This window comes from Hirundo rustica, chromosome 4 (genome assembly GCF_015227805.2).
Source record: "Hirundo rustica isolate bHirRus1 chromosome 4, bHirRus1.pri.v3, whole genome shotgun sequence".
NCBI classification, from domain to species: Eukaryota; Metazoa; Chordata; class Aves; order Passeriformes; family Hirundinidae; genus Hirundo; species Hirundo rustica.
In genome coordinates, this window is record NC_053453.1 from 24,666,416 (window position 1) to 24,694,299 (window position 27,884).

The window sequence follows — 27,884 nt, forward strand, 5'->3', positions numbered from 1 at the left end:
GAAGAAGTTGCAATTTAGTAGGTAGTCCAGGGGATTAAGGGTGACAGAGAGAACAGAATAAGGAGTTGACAAGAGGGAGGGAGCTGCCAGGCTTACACAGATACAGCAAACATTCACTGCCCTAATGAATGCCTCACCCTTTTAAAAAGACACACTATATCTGTTGGGCAGAATGGAATACAGCTGCAAGAGCTGCAGGTTTCTACCCATTTTATTTATTTAGAACATTCACTCTTATTTCCATATTTTCTGCTATTTAATTGAGAAAATAAGTTCTCAAAATTCAAATGTTTCAACCAAAGAAAAACACAAATAAGCCTAATGACATGTCACAATTAGTAGGGAAAGAAAAACCAGGAAAGAATGTTTTACTTCTAGGAGTGTTAAAAGAAAACATGTCCTCTTGATTCTTATGTATTGCTTGTTATCAGCAATTAAAAGGAAATCAAGTGGAAATACCAGATGGAAGGATATATATATCTTGACACTTGCAATCAACCTTAGTCCTCACTCAGTTGACTTTTCAGTCTGCATTTTTCTCAGTTTCAGAAAAAAAATATTTTTAGAAATGCCTGAGATCAAAAACGTGAAACCCTACTCCTTCGTTACTGTATCACAACTACCCTCCTGAACAAAAAATCCATAACCTAGTTTGGTGATACTCACTAAAACCCACACACAAAGTTGATAGGCAGCTCAAGACTCATTTGTGACTCATAAATGTTCTTATTTTATGCATAAATGTCAGCCACACCTCTTGTGCAGACAAACTCAATTAATTTATTTGGAGGCATTTCCAGCAGGAATACTGACTGTACACAGCCCCAGAGAGACCCTGTCTGGAACACTTTGTACAGTTCTCATCAGGCACTTTCCAAAACAAAAAAGATCAAATTTCTCAAGTACACAAAGAAATGGTTTTGGGAGATGGCACCTGAAGGCCTCCATCTGCTCAAGTTCTCTGAGTATTTGTAAAGGGTACCAAAAAGCTGCCTAGCTGTAAGTAGGGCTTGATTATTATGGAAGGAGAGATGTGACTGTCCATGAAAATTAGCATAGTCTTGATGTCCTAGAATATCATATCCATTGGTGCACTGCTGTATTTTCAAGGAGAGTTCAAGAGCCCAGAGTGCATTTGGGCTGGAGGCTTTGCTGGCAGGGCTAAGGGTCCCCCTGGAGACAGTGGAGGGCAGCCTCCTTTTTGGTAACTGCAGGCTCCTGGTCCTGGATCTTTCAGAGGCAGGACAGAGCCTCAGCAATCTGTTGAGTTTCTGGCAGGTTATCTGTGAAACCAACACAGTCCCCCTGAAACATTTTGTATTGGACAAGCAGAAAAATTCCAGTCAAATGAACTAAATAATAAAAAAAATTAAAATATTTCTTTAAAAACCATCCAATGAGCTGCAGTCCTCATGCTGCCCATATAATGTGTGAACTACAATTGTGATGGACTATTGCATGCACCAACACCTCCAGCTCTTGGAAGAAATCAGCCAAAGTCATCTGACTGTATTTCCAAGAGCCTGCTATTGCACTTCATAGGTACTATACTAGACAGGTGCAGTCTTTTCTAGAGCCACCAAAGACTTCAGGGTGGGAGTCTGATTATTCATATCTCAAAATTTCCGAAGGCCTTATTCCAGAATACGGCCCTTGTTGTCACAGGATTAACAGGGACACAAAATCCAATCACACCACTAAAATTCATACTAGTAACCTACATCTCCTAACAGACTCCCTATTATCTATTATCTAACTCCTGATACATTGGCATCCAGCCAGATTGAACCACAACTGTCACAATTTAAATAATAAAACTTCAATACCTTATCAATCCTTTGAACACACAGGGAAGAGGGACATCCTGACAGAGCTCTGAACCCAAGCACGGTTCCACTTCAGAGGGAGAATCAAACAACAGGCTAAATAAGAAATCTAGCTAAGAGCTAGGCACTCATGGAGGAAATCTAGATGGTAAGGCCAATATATCTCCAATTGCATTTGTTTTTCAGGAACAAATGAAGATGTTTAATTAGAACAAGAAATAAAATGCCATCACCATCTGGCCTTATCTTGTTCCTTTAAAAAACGAACCAGGTCAGAAACAAACAGCCTAGAAAATTTCAGCCAGAATGATCTCTTCACTCTTGTGGCGAGTGACAGGACTTGTTGAACACTGGAACAGGCTCCCCAGGAAAGTGGTCACAGCACCAAGCCTGACAGAATAAGCTTTTGGACAGTTCTCTCAGGCACCTGGTGTGACTCCTGGGGATGGTGCTGTGCAGGGCCAGGAGTTGGATTTGATGATCCTTGTGGATCCCTTCCGGCCCTGGGATTTTCTTTGATTTGATGATTCTGTGACCCAGCCTCAATGAACTTAGAAGCAAATATTGGAGTTGCACAATGATTTCTGCCTTCATGAGATAGCTCAATTAGCCCTTTGCCACTGCATTGTTCTTGCTTGGATTATTTATTTGAGTTGTCTTTTTTTTTGCTTTTCCTGATCTCTCATTTCTCTCCCTCTAACTTAACTTTTTTTTTTGTCAAAGACCTATGTTTAGGAATTACAAGTGTAACAGTAGTTTTTCATGTACTTCTACAGAGATCTTCTGGGCCAGTTACACAACACTGTGATAGATACATCTCAGCTAAAGCCATTCTGTACAAATACAGGAATGTGCTTTAATGAGCATTTGGAGACTGACAAGGGACCTTGTATACATGAAGTGCAACAGGGTGGAATTTATACTACCCTTGTTTATATCGATTGAGTATACATTATCTATTTCACAATATTGGCAACTCTCTGGCTCCCAATGCTCTCCTGCTGGGAGTGCTTTTAGCATTCCACATTACTTCAGTGACCTTTTATAAAGTAAATCAACCTAACTCAGGCAGGTTTCCTTTTCTCCTCAACTGTGCAATATGACTCTGAAATTACAGCTCAGGTCGCAAACAGGCAACAGTCACTCCTGCACGTGTGACAGCATCCTTCCAGGCCAGAATATGAGAATTTAACATTGCCTGAACAGGCACTCTCCTCCTCCCAGTGGAATGAACAGAATAAGCTTAAGAAAGTTCCAAAATACTGGTTTTTACATGCCCAGTGAAGCCACTTTTAGGTCACCTTTCAAATTCTCATTGAATTGATGGTAATTAAGAAGTTTGGCCTTTCTGCTGGAAATACAGCAAATCACTGTCTCACTGAAGAGTTAAAAACTCTCTCAAACATATCTCAAATAGTTTCTCTGTAATATCATGGGGTGTGTGGAACAGATTATTTTCCCATCTGGTCTATGAATTTGTTTGCATTATTTGTTTCTATTAGCAACTACAACTTACTAGAAACCACACAAGCATACTGACAGACACAGTTCTTACTAAGAAAATCAAAATAAGTAAGAAAAAAAATGAGATGGGATTCAACAGAGAACAGATGAATCTTTAAAAGTGTTTAAGTCAATGGTTTGTTACATCCTTTTAAGGGACTGTTTATAGACAAAATTGGCATTTCATAAAGTAATATCAATATTCAAGTTGTCTGATTGAAATGCAGCATACTTCACCAAAGACTTTCTTCAAGTCACCTCCTGGCTTACATACAAACCCATGTAACTGTGTGCAGGACATACTTTTGACTCAGTTTTAACAATCAGATACATGGACCATGATCTGTTTTCTCTGTAATGAATAGCTCTAGTCTCATACATCACAGAAAGGACAGGGGTGCTTTTCAGGTGGAGCCTGAATGAAGGGAAAGAGCTCTGCAAATCATTTCAGGAAGCGTGTTCCACAACTGAGAAATGTCCAAGAGACAGCTGTGGTAGCTTATCAGCATTTGCTTTTTATAGTCCTGTTACATACAAGTAGGGAACCCCGAAACACATATAAATAATATTGATGAAATCGTGTGCCTGTGTATACATATACCTTTTTCCCCAACCACTCCACAAATTATGTACTCTCCATGATCTAGTATGTACATACAAACCCCTCTGGAATTACAGCTTCAGTGGCAATACAACCCTCTCTGTTTAACTCTTAAATTTTCGTGTAGTATGTTAAATAATTTGTCACATTTTAAATTTATTTCTTCCTCACTCTGAATGAAAGACTGATTAACATTTAAATCCTAGACAAGCTCTGAACATACATGAATTTTGTGGCCGTATTAGATTTTTTGTGATGCTGCTTGCTAAAACTTGTCCACATTTCATTAAAAACAAATGGGATATGACTTCAATTACAACTGAGTGGAAACTGAGTTGTAATATACACACAGTGCATAAAATTACAACCAAAAATGAACTTTTACGATTTAATATCCTTTAGCTAATAGCAGCAGGAAGGGTGTGAAATCAGCACTGCTGTATATTAATCTGTATTAGGATATTCTGTTTTAATGTTCAAATATGAACTAAAAGAACCTCTGGAGTCTGATCCTATTACTACCTTGTCATCTTGGTAATTTATGTTTCATAAAGGTTTGCAATTTCAGAGTGTCAGACTTTGAAAAACAGAGGGAATCAATTAACAACATGAACTTAAGGAGGAAGAGGACTGGAATTTCTTTAAGTAGAGAAAATAATATAGACTCTGCATTTCACACATGGGCATATTTGTGAGAGAGGAAATTCAGCCGCTTATTGAACAGCCACCTAACCAGAAGCTGCCTAGAAAGAAGGAGGTCATAAAGGATGAATGAAAGTTCTGGTCTTCAAGAAAAGCAGGATCTTGGAGATCTGGAAGTGCAGAGTTATGGAGCGAAGGTTATAACTTACAGCGAAGTGGATTTTGAAAAGCAGGCCATACCAAAGAACATCAAGGTCTTAAGGAGAAACAGAAATAGAAAAAGCAAAAAGGTAGTAAATGAAGACTTGGCCTCAATTTCATGGCAGTGCAGAGCCTGGAGACAATAAAGTGGAGGCCAGTGCACCAACTATCTCTGTCCCTGAACAGTGAATAAACCAGTCCCAGAAACAGCCAGACTAGAAAAACTGACCTAAAGCAAAAATATCCCCACTCAGAGTAACTGATGAGAGACATAAATGCAAAGCCATTTAAAGAGGATGGAAACACTGCCTGTTAATATGGGAATGTTAGTATGCAAACTGTTACAAGAGACTGTGATGGAAACATTTATCAATAGCACGGAGATAAGTGAGGAAAATGGAACAGGCTCCCAAGGATTGCTCACAACAGGCTAAACTGGTATTTTTCCTTGGCAAGATCTCTAACTGGGCTTCAGTAAAACATTTAGAAAGGTTCATCCAGAACAGGACTGCGCTAGAGAGTTAAACTGCCAACTGGGCGGAAGAGAAATACCAATGGTTGTGTTGTTGCAAGAACCATTGGGATGGAAGAAAATCAACAGAGAAGGCCTGGAATCAAGCTATTTAATATTTGCCTTTTATAGAATTGCACAAAAATAGAAGTTCAGCTAATATTACAAAAGGACTCATTCTCACCTAAACTTTGCTGTCTAAAGATCAGGCTTTTACTGGAAAAGAGTTGCTCCTTTAATGGGCAGTATAGAAACACTGAGGAGGAAAAGTCTGTCTAAAGATGTCTAAGACAGTTCATTCTTTCCACTGCCTGTAGAGGAAATCTAGATGATTTTATTAAGCAAACAGCCCAACTTTCAGACAGCTACACCATGCTGTGGTGGTTGGCATAGCAGACAAAGCTCTCAGAGAAAACATTTAACTCCCACAGTGCATGAGAACTAACTTTCTGCAATCTATGTGTACATAGGGAAGAGGCTCTGGGTTTACCTCGACCAGACTTGGTGTCCAGCTGTACCTAATGAATAGGCTCCCTACATTAACACATCCCAGTTTTCTGCTGCTTACATTCAAAGGGCAGTACTAGCCCAAAGGTTTGTGGGGTGAAGTCCAGAGGCCAAAAAGGTCCAACTGCCAAAAAAAAATCTGCCTTTAGCCTTCAGCAGCCACTCAGCAACATTCTTACTGCTGAGATACAAACCCCAGAGAGCAGGTGTGGGAATAAGAACACAAATCCATTTTTTTTACTTTGCAGTTCTCAGCAATTCTTCATCTCTGAGCTTTGCATTCTCAGAACTGAATGATAGGTTGCTGCATAAGAAATTACTAACTCAACTTATATGAGGCACACCATGAACTCCAAAGATAGGTTCTTTTGTACAGCATGCCAAAACCACTTTTTTACATATAGTCATCAAAACAAATAAAATATGCTACCTTGATCCAGAAGATCTTTAATGACTATTTTGCAAATAATAATCTACCTTTATGCATGATCTGCCTGCAGCATAGCATTTGGCGAAATCCATGTCAGCTAAAATTTCAAGTTGCACAATTCTGAATGCGACACTGCAAACAGAAAAACTGTGAATACTATCAGCTTTCTTTGCTTTCCACTGTTTGCTCTCTTTGCCATAACAGCACTCATTATTCTAACAGGAGTTACACCCTCAGCAGCGTTAGAGCTACAACAATGTTTTCTCAATACTCACTTTTGGCACATGTGGATTAAATTCTACTGCTCTGTGAATAGCTTCTACTGCATTCATCTCTGCAGTACTCAGCCCTCGCCTTGAGGCAGCCTCTGGAGAAAATCTACAAAAGCAAAGAAACAAACACATTAGGTCAGAAATGCTAGGAAGAAAAAGTCAGAAAAGGAATCTAGAACATGGGCCCATGTAAAAAAACTGAGTAATTTTCCTATGCTCTCCAAACTTCCATAGCAAGTGGAAACTCTGAGTGATCGATTACATCAAGGCCAATAAAAATCCCATCAGAAGCGGAAAGCATGTTTGTATCTAATCATGGCAGAAAGTCAGTCAAACAGTCCCTTCTCTGTCACTAACCTAAATTTGCTCTAGGTATCTTGTTAGGGGCATATACAAGGCTGAAATTGCAGGGGAAAAAAAAGAAAAGAAAAAAATAACAAGACCAAAAAAAACCCTAAAAAACCAATGCCAAATTATTGTTGGAGGGTTTCTATTAAAAACAGGTTTGGGGAAGTTTTGGCAAGGTTCCCAACCCAATGCCCCTGGGTCAGGTTGAGATGGAAGCACGATGCAGCAGCAGTAGCAGGTGGTCTACTGGCCGCAGCACCATTGAGGGTAGCATGCCCAAACTGTGGGCAAATCATCTGCCCCAATGAATAAAAAACCAGACCATGCAATCTCTTTCTCACCTCACACCCCACGGCTAACTCCAGAGCTGTACTTGGCAGGCAGACACCACAGGGAAAGCTGTGACAACCTTAGCCCTGCCCTCCCAAGCTGGAGTCGCTGTGTAGGGAGGAAAGATGTTGCAGTAGGTACTGGCGATCTACAGGATAAAAAGAATGAAAGAAAATTACTTAGAACTTGATGTGTACATACACTTTAAAAGCAAAAACTGTCAGGATGTCAGTCAAGAAAATGGCTTTCCACTCCACTTGCTTTTCAGCTTTAGGGGGCATTCGACCCTCAGGTGCACAGACACAACTCTGCCTGAGATTTGTGTGAAAGCATCTGAGAGCAGAATGGGGACTTTTGAGCTCCATCTCACAAGAAGCTGAGCACCCTTTCAGAGTGGGCCAGTGCTCTTGAGTCCACAGGCATCAAAGAGATGTACTCAGCACCTTGGAAGGTTGAGACCCAAGAGAAAAACATAAAAGGAATGAACAGCTATTTGTCTCTCTAAAGATATGAATGTCATCTACCTCTCAGAATCCCTGACATAATAATGCTAAATCCTCCTGCCACTATTTAATTAGATGAGCAGTCTGCTGACAGCACTTGTAAAATGACATTGTTACCAGTGCATCCACATTTAGTTATTACCTTTTTGTGGTCAGGTTTACACAAAGTTGAAAAGGTTCAGCCACACAACCCTTTTCAGTTGCATCTTCACTATACTATCTAGGAAGCCAAAGCTCACCCAGACAGTATATACAAAACTGAAACAAGAACTGAATTTATGCTATTTCTCTTCTTTTCTTTGTCCTTAGTGTAACGTTTTATCACTACAATTTATTATATATTTTTATATATAAAGTGATTTTATCAATTTACCGCAGGTCTTAATTTTCCTGCTCAATCAGCAGATTGTTAGGGTGTGGGCTCAGCTAAGAAAAATTTTGCTGGACAGTGGTTCTTAAGCACTTACTTGTCAGAGACAGCTCTGGCTTTGAGCAATGCAGCTGTGTAACATATTGTTGCTGATTTTGGTAAACTTATATCTGTTGAAAAGAAAGGAAAAAAGTAAACATTTGAAAACTTCAAAGAGTGCAGAAAGAAAAGTGATTGATATTTAAGAGTAAGCATGACATAAAAAAATTAGTACATGAACTCAGAATACTTTCTCATCTTGGGACTTATGCTGCCACATCACACGGATTTTTAGATTTCTACCTGATATGCAAGCTTTAAAATGTGTGTTAATGACCTCTGGAACTGCTATTTAAACAGCAACTGCTTTCATTAGAGAACTAACGCAGAGTGGCATGATAGAAACATAATGACAGAATTCAATACTCCATACATAAATGTATAGATAACTTGAAATACCTGAATTTTTCCACCGTTCACAAAATATCTAAGTAATAGCTGAGGGCTATCTTACTTACTCTTCATGCTTTCACTGAGAAGCAGCTGTCTAATATGAGTATGTGGCAGCCATAAAAGTTAAGACAGCTGTTCAAGTAATAACAGATTTGACTTGCAAGCAACCAACCAGTAGATTGATTGAAGTTACAGATCAACAGTAAAATCAGGTGTTTTTTCCTCTTAAGAAAATACTGGCCATTTTATCCTGTTACAGAGACACACAGGAATCATAAACTTGGCTTAACCCATTAGTTAATTTATATGTGTTTTCTACCAGAGAATTGGCACAACGTATTCAAAAGATAGCAAGAAATGCTGCTTAATGGACTTGAGTGATATATTTGTGCTCACTGTTACAGAAAATTGACTTCCACATTTTTAATCTCATCGTGTGATCATTGGAGATGTCCTGTGCAGGGCTAGGAGTTGGACTCGATGATCCTTGTGGGTCCCTTCCAACTCATCTTATTTTGTGATTCTGTAAACTACCCAGCAGTCACAGATTGAGACTGAAATATTCCAGCATAAAAAATTTAAAGACTACAGCTACATGAAAAAACCCCAAATCACAACAAACCAAACCCACTAAAGGCTGGATTCTTCAAACCCTTCTGTACACGCTGATAACTTCCTAGAGCAAACAGGAAACGCAGCACAGCAAACACAAGGCACTGAAGTAGGTCTACTGTACAAATGAGGAGCAGCTAATTTGACTGTTGTTCTAAGAAACATTCTGTCCCTTAGTTTGTCATGAAACTTGATTTGAAAGACAAAATTACCATGATAACTTGATTACTTTAGGATTAACAGACACTTGTTATTCACTGAACTCATGTGCCTTGGAAGAAAGAACTCCAGATGAGAGTTAAAAAGGACAAGCAAGTCGTATCTCAGCAGCCACCATCCTTCACTTATTAATAACCAAGCAACAAGGCACAAAGTTATTCTGTGAGACAGAAAACATTGCCAGACTGACTGAAGCACTTTGGAAAGACTACTTGTTAAATCCTATTATCTTTTTATGCTCTTGCACTTCAAGTATGAGATGTACAGATCCTGCTGGAGGTCCCTACAATATATTGCAACTATAATTTCACTGGAGTATGTAATTGTAGTGACTAAAGTAATTAAAATGAACAGCACGCAGAGCAGTTTGGATGACAGATATGTTAATTACTCCACTAACAGAAGACAGTTACAGACACAGGTATGAGCAGATTTTCAATGACAGGAAGAGAAAATATTACTGAACACATCCAATAACCTCCTTTATACCAAGTTTTCCTTAACATCAGGAGGTAAAAGTTATTTCCACTAAACAGAAATGCCTTTTAAATATATTAAAACAAAACACAGTATCACAAAACACTATCTTCTAGGAGACAGTAAGTGCTCCTGAGCTGGAAACACCTGTGCATATAGATTGCAAGATGATTCACAAAGAACAGCTGGCATCTGCAAGGAAGGAAAACACGGTGAGATGAGCTAAGGCTCAGATACACCAAGTGAGTCCTGCAGAAGAAATGAGATTTCTCAAAGAATGTTGTGTTCAAATCCAAACACCCATTGTCCAGAACAACAAAAGCAAACAGAAGGATTGGATTGTTTTTGTACCAAACCAAATGAAATAAAGACTGAGAGAAGATCCAACTGTTTCATATGCATACCCCCACATGGAACACCAGGCGAGAAGAAGGGTTGCTTAGGTAAAGGACAACATCGGCACAAGAATAAAGAGCACAGAATTAAATTTAGGCCGCAGATTAAAAGAAAGTTTCTGTGAAATGAACACTTGAGGGAGATTTCCAGATAGAACAGTGGGGCAAAAAACCCAGCTAATTCTAGGATGGAGCTTGCTCAGCTCATGGAAGGTGCAGTTATCATGCAGGGAATGCAACATCAGGGGCTGATTCACCCAGGAGGTCTCTTCCAGTACTATGCTCCTAGAGAGCAACCAGCACTTGTCTGAGGATAGTACTTATAGACCCCTACCAATGGAAGAAATAGATACAAATGTTCATGCTTATCACAGAATCACAGAGTGCTTGGAGTTGGAAGTGAGCTCTGGACATCATCTTGTCCAACTGAGACAGCCCTAACAGGTCCATGCCTGCTTGCTTTCGAAAGTGTTTTTCTTTTTGTTTGCTATATATTAGACCATTAAGTATTTGGTCCTGCTATATGCTGGTCTATGACTACAATACTTTTAAATCCTCATATAATTTTGGCTTCAATTCCAAAACTGCACCCTCATATTTTAGAGAGAGGCATAAACAATTATGTCTGTTAACAACTTGAATTTAGCAAGGGAATCGTGGCCAAACTAGCCCTAGGAGATATGTACTCTGTCAGGAACCAAAGTGAAGTTTTAATAAATGACTGTGTCCAGCTCTGTGAGCCATCTGGCAAAATATCTTCACATACACTGTTTCCCACCCTCCTGTGATACTTGTGGAGCTCCCACAATTTGCTGAAAGATGTGACTGCTGTTCTGTTGTCAAATCCATCAAGACATTTTTGCCTGACAGAAACTGATGTGTCAATCTAGAAAAGACTCTCCTTCTTTCTTATTGCTTGTCTTGTTAAACAGAATCGAAGAATTTAGACTTAATTTGTAAGCATGTTCTTTCAATAAGCCCCAGTCATGTATGGGGAGGGCTGGGAAAGTGATTTGCTTCTTAAGCAGTTGTTTATGAGAATGAACTGATGGAAAGATGCTATGGATATGCAGAGTGTGCCATGTATCATCTAAAATCCTCATGGGGTCTATTGTTCTTATCAGTAGCAACTAAACAAAAAAATTATGAATCTGGATATGGAATGATGCAACATTCTGTATCAAGTCAGCAGAAGGCTCTAAACATGAAGAGACAGGCTTGTTGCAGTTGCTTTAGTGATTAATAAATGTAAAAATGCAAGTCATTAATTACAGATTATTCCCTATTTTGCACAGGTGGTAGGAAGAATTGCTTGTAATTTGAAAGCACTCCAGTAAATAAATATGTGCAGGCTGGATCAGTGATGACAGAAGAGTGATGCAGTCATCTATAAAGACACAAACATTAAGAAAGAAAGTGAATTAAGCTGATACGAATGGTTAAAAACAAGAGTAATATGATGGAAATCATTAAAGAAAAGTATGAGCTGAACATCAGGGGAAAAACACTATCAAAAAGATTTAATATCCTATTACAAAAATTATCACATTTTCCAAAAAAATGTAGTAGAAAACACGCTGGAGGGAGCACAACTATGAACTTGGTGCTTGCAAAAACCAGTTCCAATTCTCTGTACGTTTGGCATTCTTCCTCAGTAGTGGGAAACACCCCAACCAAACATGTTAGCCACTATGTTAGAATAGGGAAAACATTTCAGCACACACAAGAAGTCTTTATTTTGCCATGACTACAACTAAAACTTATGCTGTTCAGATATGGAATCATTTACAACTGGTGACTTCAAACATTTCATATGCCACTCTTGCTGTGCGTATCAGTGATCAAGCAAGAGTCAGCCACTTTAACCTGACCGAGTTCAAACCTAACTGCCTGTAGAGGGGAAGGAATAATTTCTGCTAAAGAAAGTTAAAGAAAGCAAGACTACTACGATTACTTTAGACTTCTTGTGCTTTTGCACAAATAGAAAAAACAAAAAATGCTACAGAATCATATAGCCCAAAAAAGAAACCAGTTGGTATGTACAAACACAGAACTGATACTGAAACCTAGCTGAAGTGACAAGTGATTTTGATACGGAGGAAAGAAACCAGTTCTTGCACGCAGAAGCTGGAAAAGATGTGACAGGAACAAAGACAAAATATTCTGTCAATATTACTGTTACACAGACTGGAGGTTTTGATTAGCATCTCTTGGAGAAGCTAGATTAGGTTTTGGTATAACCACAACTAAAAGGAACTTTCTCTTAAGATATTCCTTTCAAAGAAATAAAAGAGTTATAAAATACTGTGTATGAGGGAATGGCTGCTTCCATACTGCCACTTGCTACATCTTTAACTATGAAGAAAACTCTTCACTGCACTTAGAACACCTACCCACTTAGCTCCCCCAGGTAGAATATCTCCAAAATGTCAAATATAAACATGGCAAGCAACGAAACTATCTACAACACCCCTTCAGTAACTGAAGACCGCATGCAATTGCTTCATCAATCTGCAACTCTCTACAAAAGGATCACCTTCAATATAAAGAGAATTTACATGCATAATCTGTAAGGACACAAAGAAATTGGACAGAAGGGGGCAGAGAAAAGAGAGTAGCCCTGAATAGGTTACATTCTGGAAAAGTCACTTCTCTGTGTTAACAATCTGAATTAAGTTAAAAGTATTCCAAGAAAAAGAAGTCTGCTTCTGAAGTGATTCTTCAAAGGTTGTATTTTGATACAACACTAATTTAAAGTAATATTTTGCTTCAGTAAGCTGATACCAAATAAAAAAGTATCAAAGCATAGAGCAGAATGAGATGCTTTGTATTTAAACCCCCTTTCCCTTCTATGCGTCCTTCGTTCTAAAATATCATCTCAAGTAAACTCTGCATTTGGGACTTTAAATTTTAAAAAAAATGTCTGAGTTTTCACACAGTGCCCAGCTTACCTCTTAATATCTATCAAAGCAACTGGCTGTTCAGAGAAATTAATAAATCAGTTGCTCTAAGCATCACTACAAGCAGACCAACTCCCCTAGCCATAACTATTTCTGCTGTAAATAACATGGGTATGTGTTAAATCAGAGCCAAAAATATTTTCAGAATTCAACAGTATTTAGGTCATCCACACTCTATTGACAGACACTGAACTCTGAAACCATAATGATGTAGCTCAGCAACAGTGCATGCTGTTCCACTAATGAGACCCTTTTTCCATGAATAATGACTATGGACATCAGCTCTGTTGCCAGGTACATAATATAAACACAATTTAACACATGGCTTTTGGTAAAGCAGTGCATCTGCTTGCAGAGGCTGAGGTTTCACAGGATGTGGTCCAAGATTTCAGCCCAGGGTGGGAGCAGACTGCTCAAGGAAATAATTTGTTCATATGTTATCAAAATACAATAAATCAGGTTTGGTCTTAGTCAAAAAAAAAGCAGTGGAGTGGGACCAAAAGAAACTGCAGATAGGAAAGTATAAATGAGTTCAGTGTTTTATATTCCAATAAATCTCACAACACGTGAAGCTGATGAGTTCTAAAAGGAGCTGAGACTCCCTGAGACAGGCCTTCTGAGACTCATGAACTGTTAGGTTATACTGGTTAAGCCTGTGTTTGCTGAGTCCTTTTACAAACCCAGGGCATACACACACCATACCAAAGTGTGAGTTGAAACTGCCTGTGTTCAAACAGCCAAAGCAAGAGCTCTACTTTTAAAAGTCTCATTTTTTTCTGATTCTATCAGATGCTTTTGAGAAAATGAAACACACTTTCAAGTTTTATTAGCTTCCATGGTGTTGTTTAAAATCAGGTATCAGTGCTTTTAGTATGCCGAAGCAGAGCACGCACTGGAGTTTAGTCTTGAGATTCAAGAATACAGGCTTAATACGCTGTTCTGTCACAGTTCTGCTACTTCCCAGGATTATTACCTCATAACTACATTGAAGACTAGAAGGTGCCAACATACTGTGATGCCTGGCGAATAAAAACCAGCATTGCTACTTATTTGCTCTTTAACATGGCAAAATAAAGGACATAGGAATCTCTCCCAGTGTCACAGGAATTACTGAAATACAAGGAGCTACTAGAGAGACTCTGATGTTATCACTTTAACTGCCAATTTCTTGAATCAGACTAAGTATAACCAAGATCTCTCCCAGAGTCATTACTGCTACTGAATGGCAGTACTTAAGCGCTTGGGTGACATTTTGATCTCCGCTTAGAATGATTTGATCCCAAAAAGAGCTGAAAACATTACAAACTGGACTGGTAGGAGTTCATCACGAATTATCACTAATGTGGAATGAGCGATTATCACTAATGTTGCTTGTAACCAGCTGCTTATTTATCTTTTTTAAAATAACCTCGCCTCTGCCACAGTCTACTGCAGGAGTCTGAAATCTGGCAGCATGATCATGTTAATATCAAGCTAATGGTCTATTATGAGCCTCATTTAAATTTGTCTTAACTTCCTAAGTTATAAGATATTAGAAGAAAGCAGTTAGCACAAATTTGGTGGGAACTTCTGCATTTTTTTTGGCTATACTATCCAAAGATTCATTGCTGAACAAGTGTCAGTACTCCAGTGAACATGCACCATCCCTTTGCCATGGTTCTGTGGTGATGATATGGGCCCAAGTACTGGGGCTGACAGCGAGAAGCCTCTGTCTTCCTGAGCTCTTACTGTTCTGCTTTTTGGCACCCAGGCAATGCCACAGAGAACGACAAACGAAGAGGAGGCAGAAGCCACAGAGAAAATGGTAGACGGAAAAGATGTTAAGACAGAAGCTGTAAGTGGAGGGTGATATATCTTGACCACCACTGTCCTGAAGGGAAGATTTGGATAGGTAGTTAGGAAAAGCAGAAGACTGGAACCAAGAATGAGTGGTACTGGCTGAACAAAGAACCTCTGGTAGGAAGTGGGAGCAATTAAAAGCTGAAACTGAGCATGCAGAAGAGAAGACAATTTAGTACGCAAATGAGACAGAAGACCAGCCTGTTTCTTAAAAGAATTCATGAGAAAGACAAATGAGCGCTCTGGATACAGGCTCCAGTGTCCATATTGGTAGGCATTTATACAACAGTAGCTCAATGTCCATCTATCTTTTCCAAAACTGTGGATGTTTCAAGCCTTAAAACATTTGTTCAAAGAACACTGGAGATAATAAGAGCTAGCAATTGAGAACATTTTAAAGGCTACAAGATCAAACTGGCAAAAGAATTAAGAAACATCAAAATTAAGGCTACATAAGTTTCACTTAAGTCAGCTTTTGATCCATGCAGGTTATGATCTCATTTCTAGTTATACCCTTATGTAATATTCCTTTCATAAACTCCCATAACCCAGTGCACAGAATGACGCTTTTCTGAGAACGAATGAGGACTGTGTCGTAACACAATAGGAAACTGACAGCTATAGGTTCCCTGATTCACCTGATGCAGAACTTGGAAAGCGGCTACTGAGTAAGCCAGGGACTGCACTAAGAGGAGGAGGAGTAGCACTGTGCAGGCTGAATGCTGCTCTAGAGAACTGGACTGTACCCCTCTTTTTGTCACCAAGTTTTTACACAAAACAAGGAAAACCCAGTTAATTTGAACTAAACAAAGTATGCCAGTTGGTGCTTCTACCAGAGTTTCCCTGAAACCCTTGTTTCTTCAAGTTTAGAGTTAGAGCTCCAGCAGCTGTGATCTGAACATGAAGAGCTGCAATGCTGTGTAAACCAATGTTTACTGAAAAGCAAAAAAAAAAAAAAAATATGAAATGTCCACCTAGTCTTCTGAGCTTTCCAAGGTTTCCCTATAAGACATGAAGTCTGCTACTCACTAGACTGTTATGAAATTAAATCAGTGTTTTCTCCTATGCTACTAAGTCAACATTCACAGGTTAAGTCCACAGGGAACTGACAATACTTTCTTTAAAACAGGTTTGAATAGTATGCAGCAAAAATGGTGCAGAACCTAAGCAGTCATTCTTTAAACATCAACAGAGAACACAGAAAGCACAGGGAAGCTGCTAGTGAGTACCATCACCCTGTACAATGATCTCAGCGTGGGCTGGCAGAAAAAATGCACAGTATTTAATCTTTGGATAAAGGATTGTGTAAGGGCATGTATGAAGCTCATGCCTATCAATTTAATTACAGTGTTTCCTAAATTTTAGGAGTTTGATTTAAATACATTTCTTTTGTTTATATCACCTAGAGAAAATACAAATACATATTTGAACTTACCATCATACTTTGCTAAGACTGCCTGGACATCTGCATATGCTTGCAGCTCCAACAAAGCCTCCAGCAGGTTTTCGTGGATGTTGAACATGCTGAGCAGGGGAAACTCCTTCATCAACTACAATCAATAACATATGAAAGGGTTGGATTATTAAAATGGAGAAGGGTTTCTTGTTCAAAATGCACTGAAATAGACAACAAAAAGTTAAATCTCCTCATCTCCCCTTGCTCTTAGTTCTTTCCCAGAGTCCACTATTATCTCAGAAATTTCTGGGCTCATAATGGATACTAGGTCAGGTTCTTGTCAAGACATGCTTGTATAGGATGTGATTAGTCAAATCCAACAACCCAGTTATCTGAACACATAACTCTCCTTCAATGAACAGGCTTTTTCAAAGTGAAAAAGAGTTAAATTGCCCTGGGAAAGAACCAGTGTAGCTCCCGTGTATTAATAGTACATAATCCAGCACCTCCCTGGTACATTAGTGGAAAAAACAGAAAATACATTGAGAAACCACAATAACATAAAATGAGAGAAGCTTACATGTATGCAACCACATTACCAAGTATGTGATATCAGGATTTATAATTGTAAATACTTAGAACACAACTGCAATTGTGGCCAACATAAAAAAAAGAGGAGGGGGAGAAGGGGGGAAGGGAAGGGAAGGGAAGGGAAGGGAAGGGAAGGGAAGGGAAGGGAAGGGAAGGGAAGGGAAGGGAAGGGAAGGGAAGGGAAGGGAAGGGAAGGGAAGGGAAGGGAAGGGAAGGGAAGGGAAGGGAAGGGAAGGGAAGGGAAGGGAAGGGAAGGGAAGGGAAGGGAAGGGAAGGGAAGGGAAGGGAAGGGAAGGGAAGGGAAGGGAAGGGAAAGCTTATATGCAAATCTAACTAAGGAATACATCTCGCATGACAAACTGAATGAAATATAGAGTTAAAATAATCTAACCTTTTCACATATAAGTGCCTTTACTTTATGAACTAAACCATTGAGAGAATACTAGGAACTTGGATTTAGATATCCTCAGTTTCAATATCTGCATAGATTCAAATGGCAGAAGCTGATACGCAATTGCACCTCGTTTTTCTAAGTCACATTTATAATAAGTATCCAAATTTTTTAACTGCAGAATTGATTAAACAGTATTTTTTATTGTCAGAGTGATTCTCTAAAGAATCGAAGCGTTAAAAGATCCTTGCTTCGTTGTGTCCCCTTCATGGTTATATAACTGCTTTTGTGATGTAGACTCAGCACAAAAAGGTCCCTGAAGTGAAGAACTGGAATTGCTGATATTACCACTGCTTCTAAGGAACTTGCAGGGAAATACTAAAATGTACAATCTCTCTGATATGGTTTATGAGAACAGAAACACTGTAACATGCCAGGTAAAGAATATGATTCACAGTCAGCCTTGCTCTATTTGAAAATAATAAGCCAGATCTGAAAACTCTGACACTTAACAACGCCTACCTTTCAAGATGTAGACAGCAAAACTGATGGGAACCAGCAAATCTTAATCTCACAAACAGATAAGCTAAAAGTAAAAAGGATTGAAGCAAGAGGGATGGATATTCACCAAGAACTTAAAAAAATGAGAAACAGGTAATACACTGGAACTTCTTCACTCCGTTAAGAAAGAGACCTTAACAGGTAAAAAGAGAAGAAAAGCACAGAGAATTTATTTTTTTGTGAAATGGTCTGGTATAAGCTAATGGAAGAACTATTCTGACCTTACAACTCTAAATTTGTCTGTCTGGAACAACATTGACTTTGCTGCAGTTTGAGGATTCTTAGAAGATGAAAGCAAGAATGGCAGTGTTTTGTTTAACTAATTATATAAATTTCTGGTGAGAGCCAGGATCACTGAGAGAGCAGCTGAAAGAGATCACTGAACTTTTCATGTTAACAGCATGGGGATGGCCATAACATGCCAGTTTCACTGGTAGGAGCTTAACCTGTGAAAAAGAGAAATAAAACTGCACAGATTGCAAGCTTTTCTCCTCCATTAAAAAAAACCCAAAAAACAAAAAACCCACCACAGATCTTGAGATCTTGATGTTCATGCAGGTTAAGTGGAAGGGTTTGAGAATAAAATAAAAAGTTTAAGTCATTGTTTGTGAAAGGAAGTAAGTGCAGATGAAAATTCATGAAATTCATAGTTGGATTCATTAGTTAAAGATCCATCGTTAAGTTTACTTCTCTCCACTCTTGTCCTTACTCACTATTGGATTTTTAAGAGAGGAAGCTACTATTTGGCAGGAAAGAGCGTGACAGAATCTGGCTCTACATAAATGTGATTTAAAGTTCAGAATGAACATCTTGCAAAGAAACCCCTCTAAGGGATTAAGAAAGATTATCCCTGCTCATTGAGAATGAATAACGGCTGGCAAAATAACATTCCCTCCATGAGTGAAGAAAAGGGAAGAGCTGCAGCTAGTTACAGATGTACCCTGGCCAGTAAAAGCTCTTACTCTGGTTCTCCGCCTCTCGCTGACATCACTCACTTTTTTTTTTTTTTTGCTATTTTAATTAGGCTCTGTCAGAGTGATAAAGCCTGTCTCAGACAGCAGAGGAATAAAGGTCACTCCTCCAAACTGAAAAGTGTTAATAAAGGTTTCATCTGGGAAAGGTCGAGCGTTAGGAAGTCCAACCCAGTAATATGGAGCTCAGTTAATACTGCAGCCTCAAAAATAAAACACCTCTAAGTGAGCACTCAGCTATTTGAACAATGACTGTGCATAAATGACAGCATATCTGCTATTAAAAAAAAAGAAAAAGAAGACATGAACTCATTTCTCTGTCATATCTGGATGTAGAGTTTCTAGTTCTCACAGCAAATAACTTCCAGTCACAGAAAAAATTTGTTTACTGAGAAACTTGCCAGAAAGTAAAGCCACTTGGATGGAAGAATATGACAGGTCATCTTTCAGGTCTCATAGTGAAAGCAAACACCGGGGAAGAAAAAAACTGCCACACAGGTCTGGTGACAGGGCAGGGCAGGCCACATACTGGGTCATGGTGAGGAGAGATGGGGAGCAGACTGAGCTTGCTCCCCTCCCTAGCAGATGGAGGGGGAGCTGGCTCATACTCTACACAGAGATGTAAAGGTGGGTATATTATTCCCAAACACAAGATGAAAAACACCCTGGAGCTCCCCAGATCCGTACATCATTGAGCTCTAATCTGGCCTCCAGTTTGAGAGGCACAGACATCCCTCTGCACCCAAAGATTTATTTTCTGCAAAGTTACAGACCAGTATTTGCCAAATCATTTGGCTTATAATTTTTAATTATTTTTACTTCTTTACTGTAACCTGAGAAATACTTTTGGGTGGCAAGCACTGCAGTTGAAGACAAGATGAAGGCTCTGCTATCATCTTTCTCCACACCTTCAGACCTCAAGAGACAGCCATCAAATTCAGCACTCAAGATTTCCTGAGCCACAGAGCCACTACAGCGTTTCACACACACACTACTTAGGACTAAAAACGCCTCTGTAAAATTCCAGTTAGCTGGTTTCCTGGCTGGCATTAAAGGGAAGTGTTCCACTAAGCTAAACTCATTTTTACACCGTGTGAAAACAAACACCACACAGCTATAAATGTATTCCCTCCTTAAAATATGAGGATGTTCAAATGGCTGTTGAACATATCATGCCAAATCTGTGTTCACTAGGATTTTACTCTGAACTTGTATTGGTCAAAATACTCCCTAGATATCAAAGTCAGATCTGGATCTGGGTTAGTACGTATTCTGTTCCAATCCCTCTGCATGCTTGGGAGAAAATAGGTACAGGTGCAGAAAATGGAGCTGTTTATTTTTGAAAGAGTCATTAGGTATATTCCAAATATATAGAAAAGGTAGCTTTTGCAGACAATTCAGTTTTAATTTTTCAGATAAATAATATTTTGGGAATATAAATTTGCAGAAAATTTCTGGAAGTAAGTCTGACACAATCCAACCATATCTGAACACTAGTCCCAGAAGCATCCTATTCCCAGACTCACTTCAATTCACATTACAGGGTGTAGATTCACTGATTTTGTGATTGATATGAAAAAGTTATGATCAGAAAAAATGCCTTATGGTACAAAGAAATCCACATCTGATTCACTGGATGAGGAAAAAGTTTTATCTCCCAAATGACATTTATTGAAGAAGATTCCCTAACTGACAGTATTTCAGTTATTGGCATTTCCATTTAGATCTATTTTTTTAAATGTTTTCAAGGAATGTAGCTTTAATGTCTGCATCCATTATTCTCCCTGTGACAACATTAACATCATGAATCAATTAACCAAGAAACATTTGTATAGAAACCCACTATAACCTGCAGCTTATGCCTACAACTAGACCACAGGACTGAAGGGAATACAGAAGTGGACAAATTAATAATGTCACATATAACCTGCTGTGGACACATTTATTCTCCATTTGCATTATGGCTGTATGCATGGTCACAAATGTTATGGGCAGGGCATGCAATTGTTCACCGCTGCTTGTACTCCTATCTTCTCCACAAACAGTAACATTTGTCAGATCAATTCAACTGAATGCAATCATAAAATGGAAGTGTGATTTTATCTCAAATTAAAGAAACAACAAGAAAACAAGGCAAATTCAATGCAAACAGTGAAACTGTTAGAACCTTAACTCCTAATGCCTATGTTCCTGCAGTGGGTATCTGAAATGGAAAACTCTCTCCTTAAAAAAGAATGACTGAGGCTGCTATCTTTCTGGTGCGAGTGTCCACCAAAACTGAAGGACCAATCACACAGTTTGGATAGCACTGGCATTTTCACAAGGGTTTTGCATAAACTGCTTTCTGGTATATGACCTGTAATCTATTAACTGAACAAGGTAGGAAAGGTTAAACTCCAAGCCATTTCTGAGTAGAAAAACAGAAGCCTCCATTTCTGTGGGCTTCATTGTCTGCAGATGACCTTTCAGATATCTAAGCTCTGACTGAAGCTCACCCGGGCCTTGAGGCATTTGCAACATGTCACTCCATGTTGACCTTCTGATGTCTAATTAGATACACTAATTCTTAAGTTGTTCTCCTGGCCAGCTCACCGGGCAAGGACAGGAGGGCAGAAACACTGTCAGCAGACTAAAGTTAGCACACAAAAAGGTTCTCTTAATAAGGTCAGATGCTTAAAAATTAGTCTAACTCCTGGTCCTAAAAGTGCAACTCATTCCACCACTGTCGCATTGTGACTGAGATTCATGTGATGTAAACACATCATAACTCTTGAGTTGGAAAATGAACTAAAATACACTGGACCTACCTGAACTAAAGTTCTGCTTAATTATGGCCAAAGTAGGATCCTATCAATTTATTAATTCCTTTAAATGCTACATTCTTTTTGGTAAACAATCACTGTTTTGTTTGGAAGCAGTTCTACAGTTACTCTTTTACAGCTCAGAGAGGATAGCAGCTAAGAAACCAAATCTGTCAGAACCTTTTCTTTTGAAGCTTGGAAATGATTAGCAATAGGATCCTTCTATTCTCCTCATAACTCTGGGATGGCATAGGTTTATAATTTGCCAACTATTTTAAATTTTTGAAATTTTAAATTCGAATTTAGATCTAGTGCTGCATAATATTCAAATGTAATATATTACTTCTCTTAGGATTAACAATGAGTAAATGAAGTGAAAAATATGTTCCTAAATATGCAAACTCTAAGGAAATATGTTAGAACATGCAACCTTTTTGTTCTCTCTTAATTGGAGGATTAAAGTCTTTAGAATATGACATGTTCTTTAAGGAATCCAATTACGAAAATGCTGTTATTTGGACTATGCTGTAAAAATGCATGTAGTTCAGGAATAAAGGGAATTTTAAAGACAGATGTGGTGTGAACCCAGAAGAGCACAAGTTGTTCCAGATTTTATACTTACTACTAAACAATCACGTCATATAAAACTAGTAACAGTGATAAATTATCATAATGTTACATCAAATATTAGTAACATTAAGAGCATGAAAATAAAGACATTACTCATAGTCCTGCTCAAAAAAAAGTAAAAAATTCCTTTATTTCCATCACAGATTTGCAGAATGCTTTGGGTTAGAAAGGACCTTACAGACCATCTAGTTCAATCCCCCTGCTGAGGGCAGGGATACCTTCTACTACAAACAACTTGCTCATGAAAATTCATATTAAATACATCTAATTTTCCCTGAAAGTAAAAGTGGCTACTAAGAAGTGGCAAAAGCAGTAGACAGAAACAGACTTAATCCTTGAAAGAACATCCCAAATTACTTGTTTCAGAAACTGATGTATTTTTAGAAGTGGATTTTTAAGTGAAATAAAGTGAGGAAATTATCTAGGAGGTCAAAAATGAGCTCCAAAATGAGGAGATTCCAGGGAGATGGAAGACCATAATTAACGTACTAAACAAGTCTCTGCATATGAGAGTGATGCAAGATGATGGACTGACTATATTCTCTATCTTAACAGAATGGCAATGCTGGAAACCTGTAATTTATATGAGAAACATTATTTTCAGTTTAGATAGTAGTCACCAAATTTCTAGCTTTTAAGAGTTCTGGGCAGAATCACAGTTACGACTAAACGTGAGTGGTCTGAGTCATGTGAAGATAAAGAAAGGGATAAACATCATTAGGGGAATCACAGATGTCTCCCTTTTAAGAGCACACTATAACGAGGGATATTCAATCTTGCTCTACCCACTTACCACACCATGTGAATCTGTGACCAAACAAACTTTAATTGAATATACAGAGATATGAAAATGTTAAAATCGGCATTTATCACTTGCCATTACTGCAGTGCTTGTGTATCAGAAAAAGAATTAACTTAAGATACCACTTTGTGGTGGAGACTGGCAAATGTCACCATTCACAAGAGTAGCAAAATACATATAAAAGTACAGTAGTAAAGAATAGTAAAATCTATGAGATAACACATGGTCTCATTGAACTAAGTGCTTTTCCCTTCAAATTCTTAAAAAACTGGACTTTAAACAACTGCTACCGATGTTAATAAGACTAGAATCCCACTCAGGGCAGAGCAGCCCTGTGTGTAACACAAGCCAAAGACTCACTAATTCTTGCCTCAAGCACAGAAGCATTTGGGAGAGACAGACAGTAGTTGTCGATGCAAGTAGCTGCAGATATTGCGTTGTTAAGTTGTTAGAGATCATAACATCTTTATTAGAAATAAGTACTCTCTTTGTTTCACACAACTTGATAATTAGAGGTGTGGAACACTGTTCTGGCTACGTATTTATCTTACTCAAGAAGTAATCAGCAACGCATACAAGAATAATGAATTCAATAGAATATTGAATAGAAATCCTTATTTAAAGCTAACGAGTTACTAAGGAAGCATGCTAGATTTGCAGAACAATCATACCAGCAATTGATCAGAAGAAGATAAAAAACCTACCCATATCATTGAAATTGATTTTGTGTGGTTGAGTACCCTTTCAAACTCGAGTGACATAACCTCAAACTATTTCAGATGCTTAGGGCAGCCCAAGTGTTTACAGAACTTTTCATGCAGCCAATGGATAAGCATGCAGCACTCTTGACAATAAATAGAAGCTGCTTAGGTGAACTCTGTGGCATAAAACATGCATTTAATGAGTGCAGGTAAGCACCAAGAAGAACACACAAACACAATCAACTGAAATACCCTCAGCAAGGTTCTCAGAGCTAAATATGTAGAAGCAGACTTCTAGGTCCTTTATCGTGATCTGAAGAATAACTTCTCAGCAGATACAACTGATACTAGAAAATACACTTTTCTCACCCTGAAAAAGTGTTTTTCTTTCTATCCTTCTCTAGACTTAAGGAAGACCTGGAGACCTTTTTCTCTCCCTAAACCTCACCCAATTCTGAACGAAGTTGCTCAGCATAGAGCAAATTGCAATTCCACTTTGTCTCAGAAATACATACTTAATAAAAATACAAAGCAATCTTCGAGGGAGTGCATGCCCATGGGGCAGGAGATAAATACACTCTTAGAATGAGTTTCTTTCATCTTCTCTCTGAAGGAGGAAGCAATTAAGGACTTCCACTAGCACACCTTTTGCCTGCCACCCTTCTCTTGCATAGACATACACCTCCCTTTCCATTAAAGCTTGTTCCACCGAATGTTCTGCAGAACAATTCCAAGAAGATCCAATTAATTTGACAATTCATTTTCTTGCATGGTACATTTTCATCTGGATACTCCAGTGACCCAGTTAAGAAAAATGACTGTGTTGGCCTACTTCTGAGTTCAGTGGTGCAGTCACTGATACAGCTGCCCACAAAGCAGAGAGGGAAGTGCCTTCACATACCCTCCACATCCTCTCTGTTTTCAATCAGTGAAAAACACAAAATGCAAACCTAGCACATTCCTGTTTTCTTCCATTGTAATGGTGAGGGAATCTGAAAAGAGCAGATGGAAAGCAGGAGGCACTAAAGGCTACCCTTGCGCATCACCACTACTGGCTTGCAACATTGTCCACAAGGAAGATTCAACATGAAGGAATACTAAAGATTACTCACAGACACCATCATGGCCTTTCGCCTCTGCACATACTAAATTCTCCAACATCATTTAGAACAAACTACTTAAAATCCTCCTAACATAATCAGCACAACAAATAAAACAACGAGCACTGTAGACTCTCTCCTCAGGGACAGTAAAAGCAATCTAGTTCCCTCACAGACCATATCATGCTCTGTATAAACAATAATAGAACTGGAATAATTCTGTTGACTACATTGGAGTTACTCCAACAATACACTAATCAAAATGAGATCACAAGTTAACTCAACATATACAAACAGTGACAGCTGCTGGTTTCTATAGCAAAATATAGTAAATAATTATCATCAGAAATACAAGCAAAAGCAACACCTACGTATGACTGCATTACATGCTTCCATGGAAACTACAGGTTTGTAATTCTCATTAATTCAACTCAACTGAATGAAATACATTCAAGCAGCAAAGCCAGCAAAGAAATACTATCTCAAAATCAATCACAGAAGCAAAAGAAATTCCCACCCAGTTTTTTAAAATTAAAGCACCCTTAATTTTAAACAGTTTTTAAAATCAGTTTTAAAAAAAGTCCCTGGTTTTAAATACCTTCAATATAATATTAAGAAATATGATTTTTCTATCAGCAGTGTATATAACCATAAAATCAAACTGTTATTTAAAAGTCACCAACAGCTCGTTTTCCTTCCATTAAGGTGCTTTAAGTAGAATCTCAGTCTTTTCTTACACAAAATTCAAGCAAGACAATCTAATCCATCAGTAATGTCCTCAAGATGGCCTCATATATGCAATAAATTAAACACTCTCAAATATTTTATTTTTTCGAAGTGGCAAAGACTCACTACATCCCAATCGTATTTCCCAGATGGTGTCATGAACCTCTTAACACTTCATTTCCATCATGTTCCATGTCTTGAGAAACCTGTTTTCAATCTTTCAAACACAAACAGGGCCTCCACCCTCTGTTCCCTGATGTTAGATTCAGCAGCCTCTAGCCAACATATTCCTCATATTCTTTTTAGGATGAATAAATTCATCTCCTTCCCCATCAATCAAAGAAACCTTCAATGACAGATTCATGTTCTTCAAACCTCTCCATGAGTGTAATATTTATGTCTACTATGAAGAAACGGAGGATATGCATTCATCAGAAATAAGTAGCTCCAAGCCAGTCTAAAAGAAGCAGCTGCAAAGCTGACTTGACCCTAACCTTGCTCCCAGAGTACTGGAGTTGCGACCTGGAGTTACTGCTGCTTTAATATTTCACCTAGGGACTTGCTAATTCTCAGCTCTGCTTGTTTAAAATGAAGAGCTCTAGAGGCATCTAAAAACAGTTCTGAGGATTTGGCTCAGTGTCTGTATGTGGAAAAACAAAGAATGCATTGATCTGAGTTGAAACTCTCTAAGATGAAATTCCATCTTTATACCTCCTTTGTCTTGCATCCAGTCCTTTCATTTTAACAAAACACTCCTGTTGAAGAATGTTTTCTGTTCTTCAAGTGTCTAATAACTGATGACTTTGGGTCTCCCTGCTATTGCTCCCTCTCGAGATCCCTGTTGTACTTAATTTCAACAATTTTCTATTTTGCTTATAAATTTCAGACAATTTTATCTCTTGTGAAAAAATAAGTTGAATAAGTTTCACTAACCGAAGCTCTGTTTCTCACTTTGCATAAGAAATCTAGGACTAGACAGACCACCCAAGTCCTCAAACCAAGTGTTCTGCATACACAACTATCCATACACATTGACATCAGCAGAAGAATGCCTCACAGAGTATCTGTTCCCCATAGGACTATCTACAAATCACAAAACACATTCAGCAGCCCATAGTAAGCTCCAGAATCTCCCATACTTACGATGTGTGATATTTGAATGGGAAATTCAAAATTTTATCTTTCTTGTGTATTAATGCCAGAACTTAGAATTCCAATGTCTGTCCCAAAAACATTTTAGTATTTGTCCCACAGTGCTTGTGTAACAAAATTCATGAAGAATCAGTGGAGCTGGCTGGACCAAAAACAATGTTTTTGAAATCAACATTCTCCCAGCTGACCAGAAGGCTGCTAAACCAGGTCCTTCTTCCTCATCCCTCTTTCTCACACTCCTAGCTGTACAATGGCTGGTTTTTTGACAAGCTCTTTTTCAACACCTCTGTTTGGGATTCTAGTGATTCTGGAGATTGAGAGTTGTGTGCCTGAAGAGCCTCAGCAAAAGTCAGAAAACAAAGTTACTCACCACTTGCCATCTGGAGATATTTAGGAGGAGAACCTGCATTATTATGGTGAGCTTCGCTCAGTGTTTTCAAAAAATACTCATAAGTGCTCCACTTCCAGGAGAAGATGGATTCAAGTCCTTGATTCCAAGCTGGCAAACTACTGCCCCTGATGCAAGTGCCTCAGCTCCAGAGAGTCACTTTCCTTTTTACATTAAAACTCCCACTGACATGAAACAAGAATTTCCCTTTTCACAAGGCAAGTTCCTGGACTATTCATCTGAGCTGCCTAAAGCACACTCTACAGGTGCTTCATTCCAATCTGGGATTTCATTTTGTGCATTTAAAATTTAACCCCTACATCCTTAATTTGCAGAACTGTATATCTGTCTTAGTTTGAAAAGACAGGTATCTGCTAGGGAGAGGCAGGCCTCTCCAGGAATGGGGAATTCCAATCCCTTCCCTCCATGTTATTATAATTTGGAAGATTAAAAAAAACTTTTCAATCAGAGCTACGGGGAAAGGAATAACAGTCCTTTACTAGTAAATATAACAGGACAGACAAACAACAACAGCAATTATAATAATAATTATAAACAGAACCAAGAACCCCGAGGGGCTTTGTCTCACAAGTCCCAGGCAGTCTGATCTCTTGGGATCCCTAGAGCACCAAGCCA

The 27,884-nt window shown here is 38.6% G+C and overlaps 1 protein-coding gene across 4 annotated transcripts in view; it reads right to left on the bottom strand.

Moving 5' to 3' along the window:
* The window catches only part of ST7 (suppression of tumorigenicity 7), a 141,193-nt gene that overhangs the window by 14,695 nt on the left and 98,614 nt on the right, over positions 1-27,884 (bottom strand). For all 4 annotated transcript variants that reach the window (XM_040061972.2, XM_040061971.2, XM_040061973.2 and 1 more), the window contains exons 9-11: positions 16,474-16,588; positions 8,142-8,214; positions 6,497-6,599 (exon numbers count right to left, since the gene is read on the bottom strand). In XM_040061972.2, the coding sequence (XP_039917906.1) occupies positions 6,497-6,599; positions 8,142-8,214; positions 16,474-16,588 (291 nt within the window). The remainder of the gene's footprint in view (positions 1-6,496; positions 6,600-8,141; positions 8,215-16,473; positions 16,589-27,884) is intronic.